This window comes from Anguilla anguilla, chromosome 13 (assembly GCF_013347855.1).
Source record: "Anguilla anguilla isolate fAngAng1 chromosome 13, fAngAng1.pri, whole genome shotgun sequence".
Classification (NCBI taxonomy): Eukaryota; Metazoa; Chordata; class Actinopteri; order Anguilliformes; family Anguillidae; genus Anguilla; species Anguilla anguilla.
Genome location: NC_049213.1, coordinates 23609933 through 23636251, shown reverse-complemented (window position 1 = coordinate 23636251; position 26319 = coordinate 23609933). Strand labels below are relative to the sequence as shown.

The 26319-nt window shown below is 37.3% G+C and overlaps 1 protein-coding gene and 1 long non-coding RNA gene across 2 annotated transcripts in view; one reads left to right on the top strand and one right to left on the bottom strand.

Annotated features, from left to right (window-relative positions):
* Positions 1-22286, top strand: part of LOC118211206 — a 36455-nt gene extending 14169 nt beyond the window's left edge. Inside the window, exon 3 of the long non-coding RNA XR_004761971.1 lies at positions 21663-22286. This is a non-coding gene — a long non-coding RNA (uncharacterized LOC118211206). The remainder of the gene's footprint in view (positions 1-21662) is intronic.
* On the bottom strand, positions 1443-13177 carry slc6a1b (solute carrier family 6 member 1b). Its single transcript, XM_035388191.1, has 15 exons — positions 12767-13177; positions 11142-11539; positions 10696-10827; positions 10252-10352; positions 9965-10074; positions 9662-9794; positions 8920-9054; positions 8721-8824; positions 8209-8333; positions 7929-8041; positions 7286-7417; positions 5968-6070; positions 5171-5271; positions 3881-4048; positions 1443-3512 (listed from the first exon to the last, which is right to left on the bottom strand). The coding sequence occupies exons 2-15, from the start codon at positions 11377-11379 to the stop codon at positions 3405-3407; spliced, it is 1803 nt and encodes a 600-aa protein (XP_035244082.1). The 5' UTR covers positions 11380-11539; positions 12767-13177; the 3' UTR covers positions 1443-3404.
* Positions 22287-26319: the final 4033 nt, after the last annotated feature.

Below are 26319 nucleotides of genomic sequence, written 5' to 3'. Positions count from 1 at the left end.
TTGAGTTGTTTATGAATGCAGATTGTATTAGATTTCACTTTCCTGGACCTTTAATGTTATGTAAATGAAAGTATTCATGTTTAGTACTTTTTTGCATATCCTTTGCATGCAGGGACTGCTTCAAGTCTGTGACCCATAGACATCACCCGGTGCTGAGTATCTCTTCTGGTGATCCTCTGCCAGGCCTGTACTGCAGCCATATTTAGCTCCTGCTTGTTTCTGGGGTTAGTTGCCTTACATTTATTCTTCAGCATATGAACACATATTCCATTGGATTCAGATTGGATGAATGACTTGGCCAGTTAAGAATTCTCCTGTTTTTGGCTTTGAAAAACTCCTTTGTTGTTTTAGCAGTATGTTTTCAAACACTGTCTTGCTATAGGATGAAGCGTTGTTCAATGAAGGCATTTGCTTCAACTTGAGCGGATGCTTCTGTACACTTCAGAATTCATTCTGCTGTTGCTATCAGCAGTTACATCACCAATGAAGAAAAGTGAGCCAGTATCTGTGGTAGCCATACATGCCCAGATCATAGCACCCCCACCACCATGTTTCACAGATGATCTTGGGTAGTTCCTTTTAACCTCCACACTTTGCTCTTGCCATCACTCTAATACAAGTGAATCTTGGTATCAGCTGTCCACAAGACCTTTTTTCAGAACTCAGACTCAGTTTTAGGTACTTCTTATCAAATTCTACCCCATTTCCCTTCCATAATATATATAGAAATGGAATGTACTATCTTGCTGCATTATTAGAGAAGTGGTAGCAGTAATTTGGGATGGACCTACTAATAATGAACAAACCACATTGACATGCAAAACTAAGTTTTTATTGCTAAAATATAAATATTACAAATATAACTCCTTACAAATACTGCACATTTTTTACTGTTACAAGAAAGGCAATTCTTTCTTCTTGTATTGCACTACTTATTCTCTTAGCTTGAGTAGTAATCAGGACATTTTCAAAACAGCATGAGGTGCACTTTTTGTCGATTTGGCATATTTAATATCTTCAAAACGTGACACTGTATGAAGGAGTGACTGTATGAAGGAATGATTGGAGTTAAGACAAAGTCTGTTTTACAGCAGTGAAACCATTATACTCATGAAGATTTTAACTTAAAAAAAGACAAAATCAGATGGCATATGTCATATTCTGTGGTTCTATTGCTCAGTTTACCATTTAATTAATTGTAACTTGAAACAGTTTGTGTTACATATCACATTATATACCATTGTATTTATTTTTTCAAATTAAAAAAAAAAAATTATAGATTAAAATAACCTGCCTTGCTCTGATATTTTTAGTGCCCGTAATATTTTAAAGAAATGCAGCATGATATGTTCATGAGAACAAGACCGCTGATTTGGTTATACTAACGCAATTCACCTTAAAACAGGATAAAGAAGTTTCATGCTATCCCAACAAACAGTAAGCAGCATAATCTATAATTCTTTATTTATTTTTTCAGATAACATATATGGCAATCATGCTTTTTTCATATAACACCATCTAGAGACATTTATTATATTTTTTACATAGAATATTGTACATTAGGCCCATGAAACAGTTAGAAATATACAAAACAATATTTTGTAACTAGACATAGTATCTATTATTATTATTAGTATTATTAATTTTTTACATTTCAGAAAGATATGTGCTTAAGTTTCTGAGATCAACATATTATTGCAGAAAACAGCAAATAATATAAGATTTTTTTCAACATTTAGACATAAACTTCAAAGGTCATACGGACATTCACAGTTACATGTTTTACACAGTACAGTTTTACAACATCGTTTAAGAGAGAAAACTGCAGTATGGTAACTTTATACAAAATTCACGGAACGCTTATTCATTGCACATTTTAGTTATATATCTTTGCAGAGAAAAATGACTACTGTAACCAGATCCCTGTCACTTGTAGCTGCCATAGAAGCAAACTAACATTTTCCTTATTTAAATACAATGGCAATAGTTTGTGGAATTAAAGCTTTGTGCTTTTAACTGGTGAAGTAAATAAACAGGGAAAAAAAACAGTTAACTCTCTCATATAGGCCTACATATATATTTATCTATATATCTATATTTATTGCCAAACAACTCCATTATTAATCTGCTTTCTATAAAAATTAAAAATCAAAATATAGTCTTAGTATAATTGGCCTGTCATTGTTCACAAAGTTTGCTGGTTCATCTAAGGTATTTCTAGCATAAGCTGAAGTATTGGACACCTGCACAGTCATACAGACGGGACTATGGCTTAGACTAATTTGATTGGTTACTGGCTGAAGGCCTTCACAGCTCTCAACTCTGTTAGTTTCTGGAGAAATTTTGGTCACTTCCACCATTGTTCCTGAGGAGTGGCACTCTAATGAAATAAGCAGGATTATACTGTATTTATATATTTATATTGTGGATTGTCACTGCTCGAATGTTGCTTTTGTGATAAGACTTTGTACCCTGTGCTTCGCAGTGACACGGTGAGCCGCTAGAATTAATCTGGTCAGGTCTGGAATGCCGCACAGCATAGCTAAATGCTTTCATATAAGTATGATTTTGGTCCTTCTCACTAACTTTTACGTAGAAAACCTACTAAAAAAATTCTTTAAAAAAAAATTCAATTACATACAAAGTTTTTTTTCTTTTTTAGAAAACAAACATGAAATTGTAACAGTCTCTCTCGATGTTAATCTGGTTTTGTGACAGGTACATTATCACCCCAAAGGGTCCTATAATTTCAAATTCACACTGGCCTTGTGCTTGGTCACCCAGGAATGAATGGAAAAAACAACAAATTGTTTGCGATGCAAACTGCAGTTGGAATAGTGTGCTAGTCTGGCTACAAAACATCACAATGAAATTTGGCCTTGCCTGTTGCACATTCCCGTAATGATCATTGCTTAAAATTATTCAATTCCATTTTGCAATTTTTACATTGCATTAGCTTGCTTTAATACATGAACTTCATCTTTCTGTATTTCTTTAGAATACAATCAAACTTAATCTATTCTATTATTTTCACAATAATATTTTTAATAGTTTAATTACATGTAAATATTTGAAAAGTTAGCACAGTAGTGTTGAATCACGTTGGGCCTCCAAATTCAAATTATATTTCAAATTACAGTGGTTCTGTGGTTATAATTCAACATTTTAGAAAGACTAACATTTTGCATATGAAATACAAACTATCACTAGGACATTGCTGGGTAGTTTGTCTTTTTTTTTTCTTTTTCTTTTTTTCAAATGAAAAATAAAACTCAAACAATTGTAATCAGGTTGGTCACATTTTGCCCCTGGAGGTAGGTGATTATATATTAGACATGGAAGTCCTTGGTCATGTTCAACCGTGATTACAATTTCTGCATGAAAGTTGGCCTATGGAACAGGGTTTAGATATAAGCCTCCTCGTTGGCAGGGTTGGGATTCTCAGTCTGCTGCTCTGGTCCATTCTCCTGGGTTTTGACAATTGCTGTAGGCTGAATCATTATCCGAAGACGCTAGAGAAACAGACACAAAGTGCAGGGGTTCAATTTCTGTCCATTCCTGTTATCATCCTACATAGATTTCAATATTTGGAGACAGATTGCGGTCTGAAACTCTGTCAGACATTAACTACGCTGGCAAAGTACAGAGCATTCAGCACGTGGCTTTTCTCAGATTTATCCTCTAATGACCACAGACTTCGTGAGAAATGGTCATTTAAAGAAAACATCAACAAACACAAGGCTACTGAACTATCCCAGTCTCTCTAATCAACTTGCAATGCCATGCCTTACTCACAGGTAATAGGAAATAATATGACTGTGCTTAGTGCTTTTAACATGACCATATTTCCAATGGAGAGTTTTGGGAGTGGAGGTTTTACCTCTTTGTAGGAGCCCTTTAGTGTGAGGAACATGTAAACCATGTATCCGGGAATGAGGATCATAGAGGACAAGGCCATGCACCAGCCCACTCCCTGCCCCCATTTTGGGAACACATAGTTGTTCAAGGTTAGGGGAACCATTTGAACTGCACTGAACAGGAACACACCCTAAGGCAAAGAAAGCTTTGTGTTACCACACAGAAATGGTGTTGGGATAGGAAAGCATTGTATATACAGTCTTCTGACAGCGAATGAAATACAGACACAAACACATGCTCACGCATACGCACTCATGAACATTATAAACAGCGTAATAAATTATTGTTATTTACTGGGGCCTTCACACCATCAAAAAGGAAACTTCCTTTGCCAAACTAACAGTCCCATTCTGACAGTAAGTGTGTATTGACCCAGTTACCATGCTGTACTGACCTGAATTACACTAGATCATCACTGGGAACTTGACTGCCTTCAGAACACTCGTCTGGGATGTAGCCCATGGCTTTTTAAATCAAACTCTCCAAAGGCAGCTTAACTATTAACTGCGCCCAGCTGTTCAGGGTTGTGGGCCAGGGTTGGGGTCAGTTCCATTTTCAATTTTGTAAATTCACAAAGTCAATTGAAATTTAATGAGTTAAAGAGCCTTTAATCTTCTATGAGGATTTTTCAAAATCTGCATCTTTTCAAATTTATTTTGTGTATTGACGGAATTGGAAATCGAATTCACCTCAACCCAGCTGTGAGAATATATGAAAATGTATGTAGGTATAATGTTTCTGATTTTTCAAAATTTTTCATTTTTGTTGTTGTGAAATTGCTTGCTGGCTGGTCACTGTCTGCATATATCACCAATATTACAGATTTAGATTTTTTTTTAAATATTTTGTAAATCCTTTGGTGCTAACAACATGTATCTCTTGGATGAACATCTTCAAGAGATACAGCTGGTGAGCCAGTAAGCAGATTTTAACTATTTTTGTTAAATGTGTGACAGATTTTTCTTTGTTTGCAATTTATAGGCAATATTGTTATACGAACAGAATGACTACTTAAGAAAACAACTTGAACTGCATTACAGGGAACCTTATAATTCTAACTCTCTAAATGTATCAAAAAAGGCTAAGTCATGTGCTTGACTTCTGCTTTAATCAGTGCATTGAACTCCCAGATGTGACATGTGAAGTCAATGTGGAAGCAAGTAAAACACGTAAACACAGTGAAAGGAGTCAGTGAGTGTGAGAGAGGGAGGGAGAGAGAGGGGGGGGGGGGGGAAGAATATACAGTACTCACAGCCACAATTAGAGGAGTGAAGAAAACCCAACACAGTTTCCACCACAGGCAGGGCTTGTATCCAATCATCTCCTGGATATTGTCATAGAACTTGTTAACACCTGCCAGAAAAAAGTTCCTTCATTACGAATGTAAAAACACCTGGTTCTCTTTATTTTACTATTGATAAGCATAGTGTTACAGGCATTAGCTGACTTCCCTTTGAAAATGAAGAATGTATATCAAGCATCTGTTTTTCCACAAGTAATCCTTGCTTAAATTACTAGAAATGTTATTCAGCAATTCATATTTATATTTATAATTTAACATTTTATATATTTCAGTATATTTGGCCTGTATACATAACAGGAGAGTACAGTAACATACTGGACATATTCCCCCAGAATAGATTTGCACTGTATAGAACCCTGGAATTTGTTTGCATGGATACAAGTCAAGGGTTCACTTAAGATTTGGTTCCATTTTAGAATATGCTGTATATAAAATAATAAGAGTGATTATTATTATTATTATTATTATTATTATTATTATTATTATTATTATTATTATTATCATCCCTGCACATTTAAAAGCAGTCTGTGATCCGCATCTCCAAACTACATAGAAATTACAATCATCCTAGTATTGGCTTCCATAACATACAGTTCATAAATATGCGTTGACATCACCATGGACATTTGATGCATTTGTAATGATAATGTGTTCATTTTTTTCTGATTTAATCTCTAGGAGTGGATAATAACTGTTCTATGGATTATGCAGATAATGATTGAGGATCCATTAGCAGCGTTGCATACCGTAGAACCACGATATGGAGACGCACTCGAAGAACACAAGGAAAAGCAAGCACATTCCACTGGCTGAGTAGTAGTCAAAGAGTTTGAACACGTAGATCCCTCCCTGGGGACAAGACAGACATCAGATTATATTATCAAGATGGGTCAAACACAGTTAAAGTGTATTAGTGGAGGGGTCATGGGTGGGCACAGAGTACTTAACCTGAATTGATACAGTAGCAATCCTGCTCTGTAAATGGGATATGGAATCCCATCGATGTCAAACTGTATGAATCGTAAACCATCCTGAAAAGGGGGGCATCTGCTAGGAACGTAAACGGTGCCACGCACTGCACACAAATTGTGAAGCATGCCGGAAATGGTGCCACCGTTCCCTGTGATATTCTCAAAGGAAGAGCCTGGGAGCAGCTTTGCGTCCGCTCGATTCTCCGTGGTCCCATAATGCACAGCTGGTGGCGCTTCATGCTATCTTCCACTATGGCCTCTCCGATGATATGCTAAATATCAGAAGTCATTTTCCACGGGACATCGATTTGGTGAAAGCCTGTGGCCTGAGTGGGCCGTGCTCAGTGTTCACGGCGGCAGCAGTGACTGCATTAACCAAATCTTCTGAGCACTTCCATTGCAGATTAAAAAAGCAAAAATGCTTAAATGTGCCATCCCTGTCCCTCTTCAGAGAGAGTAATAAATATGCTTGAATAAAGGACGCTGATGCATTAGGAAAGCATGCAGTCAGTGACCCTAAAAGACATTTGACTGCCATTTTAACGGGTGCATATACTGTATATAGTTAATTGTAGGGGTAGTAATAATGCCAGCTGCCAGCCTTACTGGGGAGTGGCTGTGCACTGCAGCCAGTGATGCATATCAGGGCACATCAGACACATAGATTAGCAGAGCGATGTACTTGATACAGTTTGAGGCATCTCTTTTGACATTTGTTCAGTAAGCTCTGCTGCCGCATCATAGATCCCAGGGCATGATGGGAGGATATACAAGCGGCATCAATTATCCCCCTGGATTCAGTTTGTCTTTAACTCTCAAATAAATGGGTGAGATTGATTTTCTTTTTTCTTCATCTACGCAATTTGGAAATCATTAATGCTGGAGATCTTGCAATCCCCAGCATTAATGTAAAACATAATGTTCACATTGTGGGAAAAACACATAACTCAGCATTTATTTGTAAGTAAAGGTTAAATACAAATGTTGATTGAATCCAGGCTGTTTTTGCTGCATTCAGCACATAATGCAAATACTATGCAGTACACTAATATTGAGGTTAGCAAAAACAAAACAAGAAAAATAAGCTATATACCTGTGTGATGTTGGACAGACCAATTATGTATGACACCAGACAGACGCCGGCGATGAAGATCTCTCTTCTTCCCCTTAGCAGCTGGGGAAACTCATCCACTAAAGCAGTGATGAACCCTTCCACGGTGCAGAACTGTAAGCCAGAATGCAGGGACATTAGAAAGACAACGCTGTAGAGGGACAATCAGAGGCTTCATGGTTCAGGGCCTGAAATACAGTATCACATTTCATAAATTGTAGCTTGTGATCTTGTTATGTGTTTGTATATTTGTCATATTTATGATCTTATGAGATCAAATGAACAAGGGTAGCTGTTAAATGATAGGCAAGCCTAAATTAAGTGGGAGAATGGGGATACATTCATAAAGTTTCTACAGTCATTCTTTCCATCGAAAGACTCTTCACAATATGCCATCAAATGTATCAGTTAAAATAAAATTCAGGTGCGGTGACAGTCATAAATGGCCACTTATTGCTTTGATCATGATGATGATGATTATTATTATTCATTTTTCTAGGTGCACATGATAATTTAGATATTTTGAGTTACAAACAGCAGAGCATAATGTGCCCGGTATGTCACATAGAGCCAGATCAAATAAAGAAGAGGCATGGCATGTGAAGTTTGGTAGGTTGTGTTTTACCTGACTGTCAATTCCAAGCATAAGTAACATGGAGAAGAAGAGAATTGCCCAGAGTGGAGATATGGGCAACTGCGTCACAGCCTCAGGGTAGGCCAAGAAAGCCAATCCTGGACCTGAACAGGAGGAATACTAAGCGTTAAATTTGTATCTCATTGTTTTCTTTTTTTTAAAATTCATTGTTAGGTTCAGGGAATGAGTTACCACATTTCTGTTCAGTTCATATTCAGTTTTGTGCTGTGGTAAATTACAGCAGTTGCAATCAGACAGATGACAAAATTACCTGAGGCTGCCACATCAGCGATGGCCCTCTTTGTTACATGGGCCATGAAACCGACAATGGAGAAAATGACGAACCCAGCGAACATGCTGGTGAAGGAATTGATGCAGCACACAATGATGGAGTCTCTGTGGAAAGAGCACAGCAAGAATGGCTTTTGTTAAAACCAATATTGATTTGTTATTTTTATCTGTTTCCTTGCTAAGTTCTCGAAAAGGGATAAGTAATCCATATTGTATTCTACTGCAGTGAAAATAATGTGTGGCCAACGACTAGCATTTACTCTCACCTTTGGAATTTAGCATTTATATTGACCCATATATCTATATTTTATACTAATGAGCCAATGGAAGAGAGATGGAGAGGGAGAGAACTGCAACACATAACAGGCCTTGTTGCCACCTATTGCTGTGACTGGTTCTGGTTGCCTTAGTGCCCTAATCTCATGAAAAACAGACTTCAGCAAAAAAAAAAAAGCAACAGACAGCTGTCTTAATAATTTAACCCTTACATACCTGTAAACATTGTTATTGAAAGTGTTGTAGCTCCCAAGTGCAATCAATGACCCAAGACCCAAACCGTATGAGAAGAAGATCTGAGTCGCTGCATCCAGCCAGACCTGATAAAGAGAAGATGGCCAGTGATTAAGTTTAAAAAAATAAGAAAAAAAGCATATGTCTTTTAAGGAATTGTGAAGGTTCATGTAAAATATACCTCTGATTCCTTAAGTTTGCTGAATTCAGGAGTGATGTAAAACAGTATTCCGTCTATGGCTCCAGGAAGGGTTACTCCACGTATGAACAAAATAAAAAGCATAAAATAGGGGTACGTGGCTGAGAAGTAAACAACCTAAAAAATAAAACGCATCAAAATTGAGCATTTATACCACAGAAAGAAAATGTGTTCATTGGCTTAACTTGCTGTTAAACTGTCACTTCAGCACTGTCCTTGTATATGTTTTAATACCAAATTAGAATTGATAGGCTATTTCCAAGAATGGAATTTAATCAGAGGAGTGAAATTGCTGAATTGATTTGGAACAGGGCCATGTCACTGCCAGTCACTGCACAGCTCTCTAGACAACATTAAAATGCAAAAAGGACAATTGGATACAGTATCCCACTAAATACAAATAGGCCAGAAATTTTTTCTAGTTTTGCATTTTTTTGTATCAAATAATGGTGAGCGATATAGTTAAATAAGAGATTTCAAAGGTTAATTCCAATACTAGATAATTACACATCACGACATTGCTGATACTCAAAAATCTTTTTTAAATATTTGTTTGTGCTGTGAGTGTAATCATGATCATATAACAGTAACTTGTATTATCATTATTGCTTGTAATAGACCATTAATTAAAAACGGCTTTTTTGGTAACTGCAACACTTTTTATATATAACATCTAGACTTGTGTTAACCCTCATTTGGTATTACATTTCTCCTTAAAACTTACCTTTCCGGTCCAACTAACACCTTTCCAGATACAAAAGTAGACCAGGACCCATGCAATAGCCAATGTTATTGCTAGTGGCAATCGGATCTGGCCTGGCTTTTCCAGACCATCAGTCATCTGGTGCATGTTGCGTCTATGAGATTGAATGAACAAGAATTACATTTTTGTAATTCAAAATTAACTTGTGCAATTACGCATTGCATACGCATTTTATGTATACATAATTTGAAGGCACGGTCATCATCTTCAAATGTGTGGTATAATTTTTTTTAACACAGGAAAAAAAAAAATTCAACATCTTACTCCCAGAATTCCACAACTGCGCTGGTGAGATTGGTGGTATTTACAATGCTGTAGTTTGTATAGCATCTATCTGTATTCCAAGGATTGTTACATGTTTTCCATGGAAGATCCTGCAAAACAGAGGTGATGATGATTGTACCATCCAATACTTCTTGTGCAGTGTTGTGCATTTTTGCTGTGCAGTGATACATTTTTGCTTTTTTAAAGTACCATTTTCTTTACCCTGTTTGATATATATGGTAGCCCACATATCGTTCTAAAAAAAGCATGTGAAATGTCATACTCACTGTGGTAAAGGAGTTGTACAGGTAATAGATGGCCCAAGAAATTATTACAATGTAGTAGATGTTAAGCCAGAAAGAAAGAACTGCAGCAGCCAGGCCAACCCCTAAGGTATGAAAATTATTGTATGTAAGTATAAGGAAATATAGTCAAAGGTATTAATTGGTGTCACAGTAAAGCAAAACGACAACTATTCAGAATATAATAAATTATAAAACGTATAAACGATTACAGGAAAAAAAAACAATCATTTTCTTTTTAGTAACTAATAAGACTTTACCGTGTACAGGTCTGACTTATCTGTTAAAACCTTTACAAAGAAGATACCCACTTGTCCTAGACATAGCCAGCATTAATATGAACTAATGCGATTAAGTAAGGGACATGAAATAGACCCTCAAAGCTGACGGTGATGATATGCTGAAGCCAAAATAGCTTGGATGAAATACCTTTGAACATAGGAGCGAGTTTCCAGACTCCAAGACCACCAATCGATGTGTATTGACCGAGGGAACATTCGAGCAGAAACAAGGGAACTCCCGCAAATATGAGGGTCAAAAAATAGGGAATCAAGAACGCCCCTGGACAGAAATTAAGAGGTGAAAAAAGATGCAATATTGAAGAAAAAAATCATTTTCACACAAGTAACATCTACATTATGAGTAATCCAGCGATAAACAACATTTGGAATTAAAGAACTAAACTTTAAATTCACCATTTCTGCGTGCGCACATTCGCACGCAAATTCGAAGGAAAAAACCCTAGGACACACTTCTGCCATTGAGACAAATTTAAATTCTGCTCATGTACAATTTTACGGACTGAAGAGACGAGTTACGACTTTCGAAACTCCTTTTGCTTAAAGTAATGGAAAAAGCCAACGATTCGTCTTTACCTCCACCATTTTTCCCACAAAGGTAAGGAAATCTCCACACATTTCCCAGTCCAATTGCGTACCCAACACATGACAGAAGAAAGTCAAATTTTCCGCCCCACGTTTCTCTGTCCGGAATTTCCTTTTTTTTCTTCTGGACTTTCACAACCAAGGTTTTGGGTTTGTCGTTGGTAGTAGGGGCTTCGTTCACTTCTGTCAAAACGTGTCCATCCGAAGCTTTTGTACCATTTGTCGCCATGTCTCTGGGTTTCGCAGAGGTCCTGGCAGGCGGACGGGAGATTTCAGCACCAGTCCACGTAGACAGCAGTTTCGCGGTTCTTTACCCAAGCTTGGGACCAAATTGTTGGGGTAAAAATGGTGGGAGCGGATATAATTTTCCGGTTAGGAATGATGTTAACCTGAAACAAAAAACCAGAGTAATTTATCAAGACCTAATTGGTCCGATAAAAAAATAAATAAATAAATTTAAAAAATAGAACAATTCAAGCAACGCCAAATTTAAACATCGCCAAATTACACACATTTAACCTTATTAAATTGTCCAAGGGGTTCACTTTTAGCATCTAAAACATGTTTTTACGAAGTTCTTTAATCATTCGACAATCGGTCATCCGTTCATTTAATAAAATGATTTCGTATGTAGGCGTGCTGTGGCCGAGTTTTTCTCTTAGGAAAGGTAACTTAAAATAAAACTTGAAATTATGTTTCTTATAGCAACCGGATTAAGGATTTATTTATTTTTCATTGGTATTTGACTGCAGTTAATCAAACTACACATATATTTGCAAGTTTTCTAAAGCGTGAGCGTCTTGTTGATTTAATACATAATACCACTTCAAATATATGTTATCGAGAACAGGCATTTTCGTTAGAAATAAATACAAAATGTACTCTGCTAGCCCATTAATTATGTGTGCTGCGCTGATTTACTGATAAAGTTCATCGAAATTGCATAAATCCGTTTAATGGGTATATTTTCTGAATACCCACTTTAATTAAACACGTCTCACGTTCTGTCTATATCCAATTAAAATGAGTTATGTATCAGCAAACTTTAAAGTCTGTGTTCAGAATCGCATGACGCACACGGTGCCAGCTTGGATACATTGGGTACGGTGCGGTTCTGTACGGGGTTGCTTTAATTGTTGCATTTATTTAAACATGCCCAGCGACTGGTGGCTATGAATATCATTTAAGGTCATCTTTTCACAGATTTTGATATATACGTGAACTGACAACATTCAGTGCAAGCACTGAAACGCAATCTCGAAAACAAAAGGATGCCGTGAGCGCGAAGCTTTACGCGTCTGGGTGTTCTATTCTTTTTTGTTGCACAAATGTATCTTGTCACATTAAACGAATGAAAAAAATGCGTAGTTGAAGCGAATGCATACACGAATACCGAAAAGTATTCCATATTTCATTTTGGAACCTAGATTTACCCAATCCAACAATCTATTCCATATAGAAATCCATGTCTAATTACTGCCCTCGTTGCGCAGTGCACTCGACAGTTACTACGACTACGGTAACTATACTATTTCCCAAGCAGGATCTGCGGTTATCGGTGCTGTAAAATATTCTTACTTTCACAGTTAGTAGTCTATCAAAAAGGTTCTACTCACCAAAACTGTTATGCCTGCCAGAATGTGCAGATGGAAGCATCTGTAGATTCCTCTTGAAGTTACGCACTTGCAATTTTACCGGAACGAACAAAAGAAAGTTATTTCCATTAAAAAATAGAACAAAACTGCTATCCTGGGGGAAAGGCAGGCAAATGCCTTGTTGCGTGGTGCTGTCCAGAAGAGTGTGGTGCTGAAGGAGGGGGGAAACAACACGAGAAAGGAGCAGCTTTGCCTTGTGCCACCGTCTAACGTCAACAACCAGAGACGTTACATGTAGCACAAATCCCCGCTCTCATCTACATAGCGTCAATGTCATCTGAATGTCGACCCTCCCCGTGTACAACATTTCCACCACTGAGATCGCAGCGGGTTTGAGACTGGAGTGTCTTCTTGTCTCAAGGCTGTTATATGGTTTGTGTGTGTTTTTTTTTTTTTTTTTTTTTTTTACCTATTTGGGATTCTTTTTTCTGCGATTGATAGTGGCTACTCACAGTCAGATGATACGTTATGTAATATGACTTAACATTATATTAAGCCTGACTGTTCGAAGATTATAAAGTTACCCCACTAACCCCAACCCCCTCCTTCTTTGAGGAAAGTAAATACGAAGCTCCCTCGACTTCAGTGCAGTGGATTTAAACATAATATTTGAAGATCTGAAATTCGCGGGAATCAATTTCTTTTGTATAGAGTATAACGAGGTCGTACAGACACACGGGGGGGGGGGGGGGGGGGGGGGGGGTTGAGAAAATACCTTGCTATTATACTCCAAAATGTATCACTGTCGTGCAGTCTGTTCTGGCAGCTGGGTCTCGCGAAGCTTTGGGAAGGATATTTACAGTAGCCTCTTTAGCGGTTTTCATATTCATCTGTTGTTTTTTCCTTGTTACTCCTTATTTTTTGCATTTTCCAATGCTGCAGAGAACTGAAAATTTGGTAACCGGTATACATCTATCATTTTCTCGGCCACCCTACCCCCCGTTGCTACAAAAAAAAAAGAAAAAAAAGCACTCCACTCCTCCACTCCCCCTCTTACCATTTTACCCCTTCTCCTCCACCACCCCACCCCCATCAATTCAGTTTCTAAAAACCGAGGGCGACGAAACAAACGAAAAAACAAATAGCAGAAAATGTATTTTGGTATGAAAACCCAAACTGTAATATGCTGCATTAAAAATCAACAATTCCAAACTGCCAGATTCTGACGATGATGACAATGACAATGCCACTCCCCCCCCCCCCCCCCCCCACCTCGGTTTCTGGCAAAATGTGATAAGGAAACCCGTCAATAAGTGGAGTCTGGGGGTGTGAGATAAATTGAAAACTGCTCTTATAATCTTCTTATGCTTGCTGTCTCCAGAAATAAAATGCCCTTGTGAAAGAACTTAAATGAACAGAGTTAATGCAGACTTTAACTCCCATATTGAGATAAATTAATAGTCTCTCACCAAGGGATTACACTGGACGGGTATGTATATTGGGGTTTGATGTGAAAGAAAATTAACGGAGGTGCTAAAGATGAGCAGCCAAAATTCGCCGGAATGTTCGAATTTTATTTTCCAATGTCCTGTATCAGAGTCAGAACATCTCCAAAATGTAAATACGAATCACGATTATTAGCCTCGTGGTAGTCAATTATACCGCGACACTGACACAAAAGCATTCTTCAATTTCTGTTTCCTTGACAAACCCGAATTTACAAAGGTTTCATATATAAGAGGTAAATATTCATAATTGTGGCATAGGATACGTTAATAAATGAACTAGATTGCGCGCATTTCAGATTATAAAAACTTTCGCCCAACTAACAAGAGCATGGCATTTTTATTACTGTAATGTTTCCTTTCGTCTTCTTAACTTAGATGGGCACTCACCAAAGTATGCGATAAATCGTTAAACTATCGCCATAAACCTTATGAAATATGATTAGATATGCTCTCTCTCTCTCTCTCTCTCTCTCTCTCTCTCTCTCTCTCTCTCTCTCTCTCTCTCTCTCTCCATTCCACCACATCACAGGGTGTAGTAATTAGATTTTCAGTGTTTGTGGGTAACAGGCCAAGGGGATGATAAAGTAAAAGTTTTCATAGCAGGGATCCATTGAAGACAGGCTTAAATACTGGCAGATGGTGAGCCAATGAGGGGTGAACTAACCTACTAAATGATAGAAAATGAAATTTAGCATTTAAAGTCCCATCTGGTTTATTTTGCCTCTGGGGATGGGGTATCACACATGCCACACGTTCACGGACCTGTAGTGAGAACTCAAGCGTTTGGCGGTAGGTTGTGGCACACTTGATTACTTAACTGAACAAGCGTGCCAGCTAATGATTGCTTAAGGTGCTATAGCAATACCACAGTACCCTTCTCACTTATCAATGGTCTTTCAATGTCCAGAAAACTGTCTGCTAGACGAGACAGAATTCAGCACAAATATGGGTAAACATTCAGAGTACTGTGTAAAACAAAATCATTGATGATTATTATTATGTTTATGCTGGTCCAGATTTGTATTCTTTGGTTTTGATGTCCAAGCATTTTACTATTTAGTTTTTCATAATTCGTAACCACAGAATACAAAATTACAAGACAAAGTCTATATTGATCGTGCCACAAAGAAAGTCCTTACTAATACAGTAGACTAAACTATTAAGGCATTTATCAAAGAGATCATTTTTCTTATTAATGGCAGGCCTGCAAGAAAGTCACGTCGTTGAAACTAGTGCCTGGATCTATATGCAATTCATAAAACAATGCATATAATACTATAAGTATAGTGTGTGCATTTTTTGGTCTGGACTCAAACCTGAGCCAGCTACCACTGCTTCCCAGAATGCCTCGCTTCTTGCTGTTGTGTGTTCCCTCGTATCTAAACCACTTCCTCGCATGTAGGTCACTGGGAGTAGTAGTGTTATGTGCAGCATTGTGCGAAAAGCTCCAGACTTATTTCTTTTAAACTGGACATTGTTCTGCGTTGTTGATTTCATGTCCATATACAGTATACTCCAAGGGTGATTGGAGATGCAGAGCAGTAAAGGTGCCAAGGCAGTACAAAACTGCTCTTTCTTCTTTCTAGTCCACAGAAAACAGAGCTTCGTGTGTCAGAACTATTTATGTTCATTTGTAGGGCGGTCAGGTAGGCAGCCGACAGCCCTCCAGAAGGAGCTCAATACTGAGTTTCCGCTTTTCTATGGAGCTGGAGACAGGCTGGTGTGTCTGTTGCCAGGTGACAGACAAAGGTCCGCGGGATCCCTTCAGTGGAGGAAAACAGAAAGCAAAGGCAAAACAAACAGGTGCCTCTTCTCACAAAACCAAAATAGTTTCAGTGATAAAAAAACAACAAAAAAAGCATTTTAAAAAGCCAAACTCCTATCTCAAACATATGATTAATTAGCCCACAGAACTGTTGTAATATACAGTGGCGAGGGCCAGTTCTACTTTAATTGGGCCAGGGGGTTAGGGGGAGGGGGGATATACACAAATGAGGTCTTAGTCTGTGTATGTCGCAACCTCAAGCACTACCTCGACGTGCAGTATGTATTGCGTTGTTATACGTGTAAAATACAACTGCTGGTTCTTTATACATAGTATACAAAAACCTTTTTAAAGTACATTTTATTCTTAAAATACCAATGTTCTAGTTTGCAAGTTTGACTAAAGGTAGCAAATTAAAACCTTATATGTGATATCAACTTACTTCTTACCAGTCTCACAATGGCAGAATGGCATGGACAAAAGCTTCAATATTGAGTGGACCTCATTATGATTTTAGCTAGCTATCAGTATTACATGTTAACCAAATCACAGTGAGGTTCTGGTTTGGTTGGTGCAAATACAGTGTCATATGACATAATGTCATAGCTACACATCTGGTGAATTCCATTTACACATTGCCACAGTAAAGTAATGGTTAGGTTAATTCCAATGTAACCTAATAACTTTATGATATCATAGGTTTGTAGTACTGTATGTGTAGGTCTGTGCAAAAAGAATATTTGAAGATTTCATAAATTTTGAATTCTTGCAGGATAGTGACTAGAGAATATTTCACATTTGCCTCAGCGAGTAAATATTCTTGAGTGGCAGAGGCAGAGTCAGAGAATCGTTTGAAAATGACATGGAAATAAGTCACTAGTCTTCTCAAGATGGGTGATACTTATAAAAACCTAGATTTTTATTGACAATCTAGTTTCTACTGTTACATTCAACATAAATAATTTATGAGGATGTTCTCGGTTGTAACTTCTTGGGGGGAAGAAAAACAAAAAACAAAAACATTTTTTGAATGAACTCTAAATGCAGTTGAAACAATTGGAAAATTTGGAGTATTCAGGGTCTGTAAAATGAATTTAATTAGAAGGACATTTGTAACTTTGACTTGGAAATCAATACAGATGTTAGTTTTTCCTTCTCTTGCTCTTGAGTTCAGCAATCACCAGAATGAGCTAATGCACTGGTTTTTTAAAGGAAAAAAACACATGAATTCATTTATCTAGTTACTGTTGATTTCAGTCCAGGCTAGTGTCAGTTCACTAACTACATGGACATGGGATTCAGAAAAGCCTCCTTAGAAGACAGAACACAGAGTACAGTGATTCAGATTACAAACTGCATGCTGCTCACGCTTGGAACTATAGTCTGTATGGCTAGGCTAAAGAAAACTCATGCTCGACTGTGGTATGTTTTGTGATATAAAGTTTAATCTTTTTGCTTTCTGTGAAGTATGGAGGTGGAGGTGTTTTGCTTTCCTGCTGTCATAATAATTGATGGAAATTTTGATTTAAATAGATTTCAGTTTAGCAAATATCTATGTCTGTTTTTTGTTTCGGTTACTGTAAAATGTATTTGTATAGTGTTTTTCCCACGGTTCTGCAGAAACTGGTGTCATGGGCTATGCATGGCAAATTGTGGTCACTCATTCACTCACTCACGGACGACCTTTGAGGGAGGTTTCGTGGGACGCATGCGCAGGTGGCGCTTCATTTAGTAGGACGCATGTGCAGGTGGTATGGCATGAGATTTTTAAGCACAGCTTTATCGCCTAATGTTACTTTAGCTAACCCTAACATGTTAGCGTTTCGCCTACTGTACGGATCGCCTACTTTAGTTAACCTAGTTAGCGCGTACGGATGCTGTCCTGCACGCATGAGTAGGATCTAAGGACACACAGCTACAACCACCGATACAGATGTATGGACACACGGAGGACAACAAATTACATTACAGAGGTGAGGACATGCCATAGCTAGCTAGCTATATAGTATGGAGGGCAAAACAGAGCTTTAGAATGTCGCCAGCAGTGTATGCGCGTGAGCTTGACAACACATTTCTCATAGAAAAAGTAGTTTGTAGCCTTCTTTTGTTCATTACAGTCGTGGTAGAAGTGACAAGAAGTAAGTGGTACTGTGCTGTTAGCCTTTATTGATCGCCGTACAAGGTTAATGTAAAGTAGCTAGCAGAATCTGACAGGACTAACCCATAAAAATGTACTGTGAATGGTACTTGCTCCATCGAACGGTAAATATGAAAAACATTCGATTCTAGTCAGCAGCACCAAAATTTTCTGTCACACCCTCAATAAACGGCAAAAGTCCCAGTAGATGAAATTTCATCTTTTCAAGTTATATATTTTCTGAAATGTTATCGATTCCGCTTGGCCACAGTGAGTGAAACTAGGCGATCTAAACGTATAGTTCCTATTTAAATTACGTCAAAAGGATTCAGTTTTGTTGTTTGCTACCTAAACTTCACAGCACAGTCACTGCCGTTATCATGATTGTAGCATGAAGTGTCTCCTTTCAAAATCCATTTAAACCATTCACAAATGACCTGGGACTTTGAAGTTATAAGGCGGGATGTATAAAGTCTCCAGTGAAAATATTGACCTGGCTATCAGTCAGAATTCTGAGAGAACCAACTGCCATATATGAGCGCGTAAAATCAACCAAAAAATATAGTTCGCCAAATTGCGCCGTGGGTCTGGACGATTTCATGCTTGTTTTTTCTACAGAGGCATTATCATAATGACACTTCAGAATGAAATCAGACGTGAACAGTACATTAACAACCATTTAAATGGACCAGCCGTGTTTTGTTTTATAAGGAAGTCTATGCTAAATGTTTTGTTCTTTATTATTTAAAAGTTTTTAATTAATGAAAGCTTTTTAAGTGGGTTCCAAACTGATCCAAGTGCAATGTGTATGTTTATGTAAATGTATTTGCTTATGTAAGTTTGTTGTAGAACACTTTTATTCATATTTGGTTAAATTTCCTTCACATCCTGACAGATATCAGTAAGTTAAAAGGTCTAAGAAAAAAATTTGGTCTCTCTGACTACCCCATGCTCTGAAATCAGCCACTCTAAAATTCACCGCGGCTGGATCTTTACAACCAATTAGGGCAGCTCTCTGTCCTGCCTGCCTGTCAATCATGTTGCATATTGACGCAGAACAGGCAGGGTGGGTGGGGCTACACAGATAAGAGCTGAGCAGGGTTAACTTTACTGCAGAGATAGTGCTAAAGATATAAGTTTATCTTTTTGACATATTACATTTATTACAAATTACATTTATTATCAACATTTATTACATATCACAAGGAAATGTCCAAGCTCATTACAACATTTCCAAAAGTAAGATGTATTAGACTGCTCATTATGTTTGTATAAACTGATACATAAAGGAAGGTGTAATGATTGGTACTTGTTTAACACAAATTATAATTATTTCCTTATTTTTGTCTGCATCTGTGTTAAACAAGTAACATTGCACCTTCCTTTATGTATTAGTTCATACCAACATAATTGAGCAGTCTAAGGTATCTTACGTTTTTTTGTATACTTTATTACTTTAATATATTTAATTACTGATGATTGCAGAATGTCATTGCCACTCATGGTCAAGAAGGTAACTGTTTTGAATACATTTTTCAGCTGATAATTGCTCAGCGAAATAATAGAAGAAAGGGCACAGAAAGAAGTAAAATAACTAAACTGCACAGTGTTTTCATAATTTGTGCCAGTACTGTATATGCAAGTTACGTGCATTAAGTGCATTAGTTATCTCAGCCCAGGCTAAAATAGCATCATCTGGTAGTGCTTAATATCAAAGAGACCGATAACAACAAGCCATATTATTGTTTTGTCTGGAGGGTATAACGTTAGGTAGCCTAAAAATAAAATTAATATCTGGGTCATGAATAATAATCATGGAGAAAGTTGCCTGCATTGTATCCAAGTGGCAACTGCCCTCCTCAACGGCTTACACTTTACAAGGAAATCACTCAGTTCAATTTGGTATAAGTAAAAAAATACCAACATTTAGTATCCATGCCCAGTGCACCCATGCGCTGTGCCTATTTGCCATGCAACATTGATTCTGTAAAATAGAGCCCCTAATGTTAATTATTAATAAAAGCAAAGGTGTTTCATTTAAAAATGAGAAGTTTAAGTTAGTTTCATGCACGAACACATTATTCAACACCAAACTTTTACCATGCCGAATGTTTCTGTGACACACCCCCCTATTATGATACCCAACCTGTGTTGAAGCAATCAGGTGAAAAATATTCTGTTTGCAGGAGACAAAACTAGCTACTCCACTTGTGCCAAGGTATGTTTTCACTTGCATTGTCACCAAAATAGGGCCATGTATCTTTCATATTTTCCATAAGTGTTGCTGTAGAATAATATTAAGGTCTAGCATTTTAACAGTATTGTATTTTTATGCACACAATAGGCTTCATTTAATCAAATTGTGAACTGTGGATTTGTTTGTATATTGTTTGACAGAAATAGTTGCTAGCCTCAGTTACGTCTGTTTCATCAAACTCCTTACATTATCAGGCTCCAAAATAACTGTAGAGGTCTTCCTTACCAGGTCTTTCTTACCAGGCTCTTTGTGATTTCTGAGATCACCAGTTTTCTCTTTCTTATTAATGTTCCAAACAGTTACTTTCTGACCTATGTCTCTGACTGCTTTTTCTTATTTCATAATGGCTTCTTTGAGTTTCATTTGTACAACTCTAGTCCTCATGTGGACAAATGCCTAGAATCTAGACTAGATACTGAAAGCTCTTGTATAGCTGCACTAAGGACACAATTGAACCCACCTGACTAACCAGAAACACCTGTGAAGCCATTTGTTTAAAATGTTATGGTGCCCTGAAATGGGGGGACCATGTATAAAAAGTGCTGTAAATTCTACATTGAGAAACCAAGGACTAGCGGTGTCATAAATATTTTAGCTCAGTTTTGTTTATGTTAAAATTGATAAGTATGGTACTTTTTATGAAAATGTGTGTATGCATCCTTTCAATCAAATTAGGTCATCTTGGTCATTTGGTGTGATCAATCTCATGGTGTAATCAATCACAATGGCATGGATTCATTCAACATTTGTCTTTCATTTTGACTTACAAATGCACAGAAGAGGTAGAAGTGTTCTCCACAGACACAGTTTTGTGAATTTATTTGGGTGGTTCTTGAAGTGACATAGCAGACAAAATGTAACACTTGCACTTAGCCAAAAATTAAAGGCCAGGCTAACGTCTCATGAAAGGTACAAATGGCTCAAGGATCCATTGTCCAATCATTCCTGGTAAAGTGTTGGAGGCAGCATGAGTAAATCACATGTTAACACTAATGTGGTAAGACGTTGTATCTTAATCTGTCTTCTCTTCTTCTAATGCACCTCAAATCAGAAGATTTCAAATAGTCGGACTTCTTGGTCAAAATTTTTTAACTTCTAAAATGATCACTGGGCATTCATTTTACAGATTTTTTGCAGAAGACAAATTACACAGCTTTCTGCAGTCCATACAAAATAATAAAATAATCAGTCTATTTCCTTGCAAACATGACAGTAATTGAAATAATATGAGTCCATGTTTCAATAAACAGCTCCTGGCATGTTGAACCGATCTGTGGTGTGGGATGCCTGTTACTTGAGGAGACTCAAAATGGCTGTCTGTGTCAGCAGTGTCACATGCTGATGAAGACTGAATCACACTGGGTCTAGCTGTTGACGTAATGCAGTGTGCTGTATTGGAAAAGGTCTGGTAAACATGTCTGTTGCCATCTTCTGCATGCAAGATACTGACATAGTCACCTGTCACTATCCCTTTCCTGATTAAAACATGCTGTGAACACTTGTATCAAAATATGGTATATATGCAGTAGGCACTGTATATTGAAGTGCATTTCTTTTTTTTTTCATTGTGACATCAGTAATGTTAATTACCTGTGTGTTTTTGGATTTGGTGTTGTAATGCTGAGGGCATATCTTAAAGGCTTTGACATCCATGTCTGTGCCTTTTTTCTGACATCCTTTTATTTTTCCTCATGAATAAACTGATTAACATGGCAATGAGTCATTAATATGCTAATTACAAACAATCTACATATTTTATTCATAACTGTGCCATAGACTCATTTGTCTCCAGATTACAAAGGCAAAGCAAGGATAAATCACTTCCATTTTGATGTTGTATAATGTAACATTATGATTGCAATTTATTTACGCAGTCTCCAGTATAGTAAAAGAACAGAAATGCCCAAACTGATTTTGAATATGTGCTGTTTTTACTAAAATATGTATGTTTTGACAGTGTTTACATAACAGTGAGAAGGCATATTTCAGCACAAAAAAGGCTCTGTCAAATATCTTGAAGAATTCCTGCTAAATTGATTTAATGTAGGCACACAGTCTGCAATGATATTTGCACATTTTCAAATACTCAAAGATTTGCACTGTGCTGCCTCCCTGAAATGACCTAGATGTTGTTAAATCTGATGCATCAGCAGTTTGTCAGGTTGCATGCTGTAGATGGTGTTAAGCAAACATAGCAAAACGTAGACAGATCTGAGAGATGAAAGAGGGATGGTGAAGGAGGTGTACTGCAGCCCACTGGCTGATAGATATCAGCAACTTGAAAGAAACAAAAAAAGTCTGGAGGCCGCTGCAGGGAATACACATTGTGCCATATACTGTAGCACTGTCTGAGGATGAATTTAGCCAGAATAATTCAATAGGAAATATGTGCATAGGGTCTTCTCTAAGGCACTCCAGTCTGTTTCCATCTAGCACAGTATGCTATACCGTCTCCTCAAATCCTGTAAAATCATTGTTCTATGAAGTTGATGTGCTTTTAATTAGTTTTGTTGATTAGTCCACATTTGTTTCCAAAATGTTTATTAAAATTTGTAAAATTATTGCTTTGTAATACAAATATGAACTGAGGAAGGCTTGCTAGGATATTTTCCTTCATCATTGAAAAATTGCCCCTTCTAAAACAACAACAAGATCCCACGTGAATACTTTTGCAATTAACCCAGTACACAATGAGAGATGGTTGAAGTTCAGTATTTTATTTTCATCAAATGTTGTGCCCATGTACTGTAATGAAGATAAGATGGGTGAACAGTGATTGATATTACTCTTGCAATTAATGGTAATTTGAGGAACTTCCCCACAAAACTAATCATAATGAAGGATTTTCAAGTTAATAAATCAACATCAGTTGACATTGGGGACTGCAGTGTCATTTAATTATTCTTAATTGTACTGGATATTTCATGTTGCTTGCCCATGGTAGCATCCATCAGAGTGAAAGGTGGTCAGAGAGTGTCAGAACTAGGCCTCTAGTGATAAAAATCAGTATGGTTGGGTAATTAGTGTCCAATTCATGGTCTGATGAGTGGATCCCTACTGCTACATGCCATGTGGTCAACCCATGATCTATTTTCCGAAACCTTCCCTGAGTCCCTTATTTGAGATGTTGCTAAGGATGACCACCATGCCTTTACCTTTTTCTCTCATAAATAAAAACATAGAGCTGATTCTATAGACACACAAGCACTCTATAAATGGGCAATGCTGTTTTACCTGTGGGTGTGTTCTACCCGATTCCCCCACTCAGTGTGATTGAGATAGACGGAACTGAATATATTTGGATATTTGGAGTTAATGGCTTTCTGGGGATCCTGAATTGATAGGAGCCTGCACTGCACTATGGGTCACATGTGGGATCTGCAAATGACTGAAATTTCCACTATTTACCAAAACATTAAAAGGAACTCATATTTTTGCAAGTGTTTAATAATTTTATTTCATGTTATCCATAAAGATTCAAGATTAACTTTATTGTCCCACAAAGTGGAAAATTTGGCTTGGGCTTTCACCCATGCTGCAGCCGTAAAAGACAAACATTCCACATACAAAAAACATACAAAGATGTTAGTGAATAAAAACATACAGCAAGTTTCCTAAAAGCACCTATAGATAAACAGAAAAACAAACACATCAATAAAAGCAAAGATCTGTACAAATCCCTTTAATAAGAACAAAGATGCTACAGTATCCATCCTGGCCTCGTCCTTTTCTTATCTGCTGCTATTTAAAAGTTTTATTGACACAGGGATAAATTAATTTTGAAATCTACTGAATCTGCAACAAGGGACTCGGAACCTCCTCCCAGAGGGCAGTAGCTGATACTCAGCATGTAGAACTTTGGATGGGTCAGTAACTATCCTATTGGCTTGCCTCAGGGTAGCCTGTTCGTAAGTAGACTGCAAGAATGGATGCTGTCTTTCCCCTATAATCTTCTATGCAGTCTGCATCAATCGGACCAGTTTGGACTTCAGTTGCACGAAAAGGTTACCAAACCAAGCTGTGATGCCGTATCTGATAAGGCTCTCTAAGACTGCCTGATAAAAGACTAACATAAATTGAAGATAAAGATTTTTGTCTGCTCACCATAGTTCAGCTGCTCAATGATTTGGCATGTTTTGGTAAACAAAAATAAAATATTTCTTGTTGAGAGTTCCAAATCTGATAGGTAGCATTTGTGCTACTACTCTTCTGCAATTTCCCTGAAAAATGTTGATTTACTCCTCCAGATAATGTGACGGTTGACTGAATTGTCATGTTTGTATGAAGAAACTTTGCAAAATAAAATGGTATACTGCATCTGATGGACAGCATATTTTTTTGTCTTCCTGAAATATTCAGAAAACATAATTCTACTAGGTGATAGGCCAAAGAAAGAATAAATAAATATTGTAGCTATAATATTTGTAGATTTGTTGCTAGGCAACAGATCAGTCGGTCTCGGTCTCTTTGCTCCTGTGGGATGGTTCTATGGCAGCTGCTAGAAAAGGCTTCATTAAGTTTTGTAAAACTCCATTAAGTACTCAGATTAGGGTTCTAAGGTTAATTCTGATTCATTTAACCCCTAAAAATGCCTCTTATTATTCTGCTTCAAAGTGGGCCTTTACATCTATGGTTTGGTCTATGCCATAATGCATGAAAGCGATTGACATTTTTCTCTTTGTTTACAGATGCAGTTTAGGAACAATTTCTAATAGCATTTCATATTTTTATGGAGTCTGCGTCCTTAATCACAGCTTAAGAAATGGGGTTTGGCCTTTAATGTGCCTTTAAAATATCAATGCAATCATGAGACATCACTGTTGTCTTTATCAGTCCAAATATTGTTTCCTTGCATGGCATATACATGTATTTTTTATTTATTTTTTTTTTATTTTGGCTGTTCCCGTTTGGGGTCGCCAAAGCGGATCATCCTGATCTGCATATTTTGATTTGGCATATGTTTTACGCCGGATGCCCTTCCTGATGTAGCCCTCCCATTTATCTGGGCTTCGGACCGGCACTACGAATGCACTGACTTACGCATTCCCAGTGGCTGGGTTTTGGGGCATTGGCCGGGATACGAACCCGGGCCGCCGGCATGGCAGGCGGGACCTCTACCACTGGGCCACCAATGCCCCCATGGCATATACATGTATATTGCTTCCAAATATTATTTCACTGTTTTGCCTCAAATACTGTAATGCTGGTTAGTTATGATAAGTTGTAAGTATGGTATTCAAGTTGTTATCATGAAATGTTTGTGGACATTAATGTATAATGGAGGATGATGTCATTTTCTTATATGAAGATATATATGAAGATGTATTATTTTCATAAATATAAACATCACAGCAATCAAGGACAGGGTATTCATGCACCTTTAAGAAGAAAAAATCACTAAAATTGTCAGGAATCAGGTCTCATTTCTATCCAATGTTCAGTTTCAAACAAACCAAATGAAATGGTACATTTGACAAGCTGTGTGGACCTGACCAATTCCATGCAAAAAATCAAGTAAATTGCATGCAATCTACTTCAGCCTATTCCCTGAATATTTATAAAACATCATCTATGCCTTGTGTCTGATTAAACCTTTCAGACTTCCATACTACCATTATACTCAAATAAACTGATTACATTATCTTTGCAAAATGCTTCCTGGAAAACCATATATTTGTGGCGTTAATTTTGTGTAAGTTAGCTTTAACCTTCAAACAAATTTTATGGTAACACAAGAATTTAGTTGCTTGTACCAATGCATTTCTTAAACCCAAACTAATGGGTGTTTTACCAAAACCATATTATTATTATTATTATTGACACTTTGATACTCTTATGCCATACTCCTAATGGCATGCACTCATGTTAAAATGTGACATAAAAACAAGTGAGTCGACACTACAAATA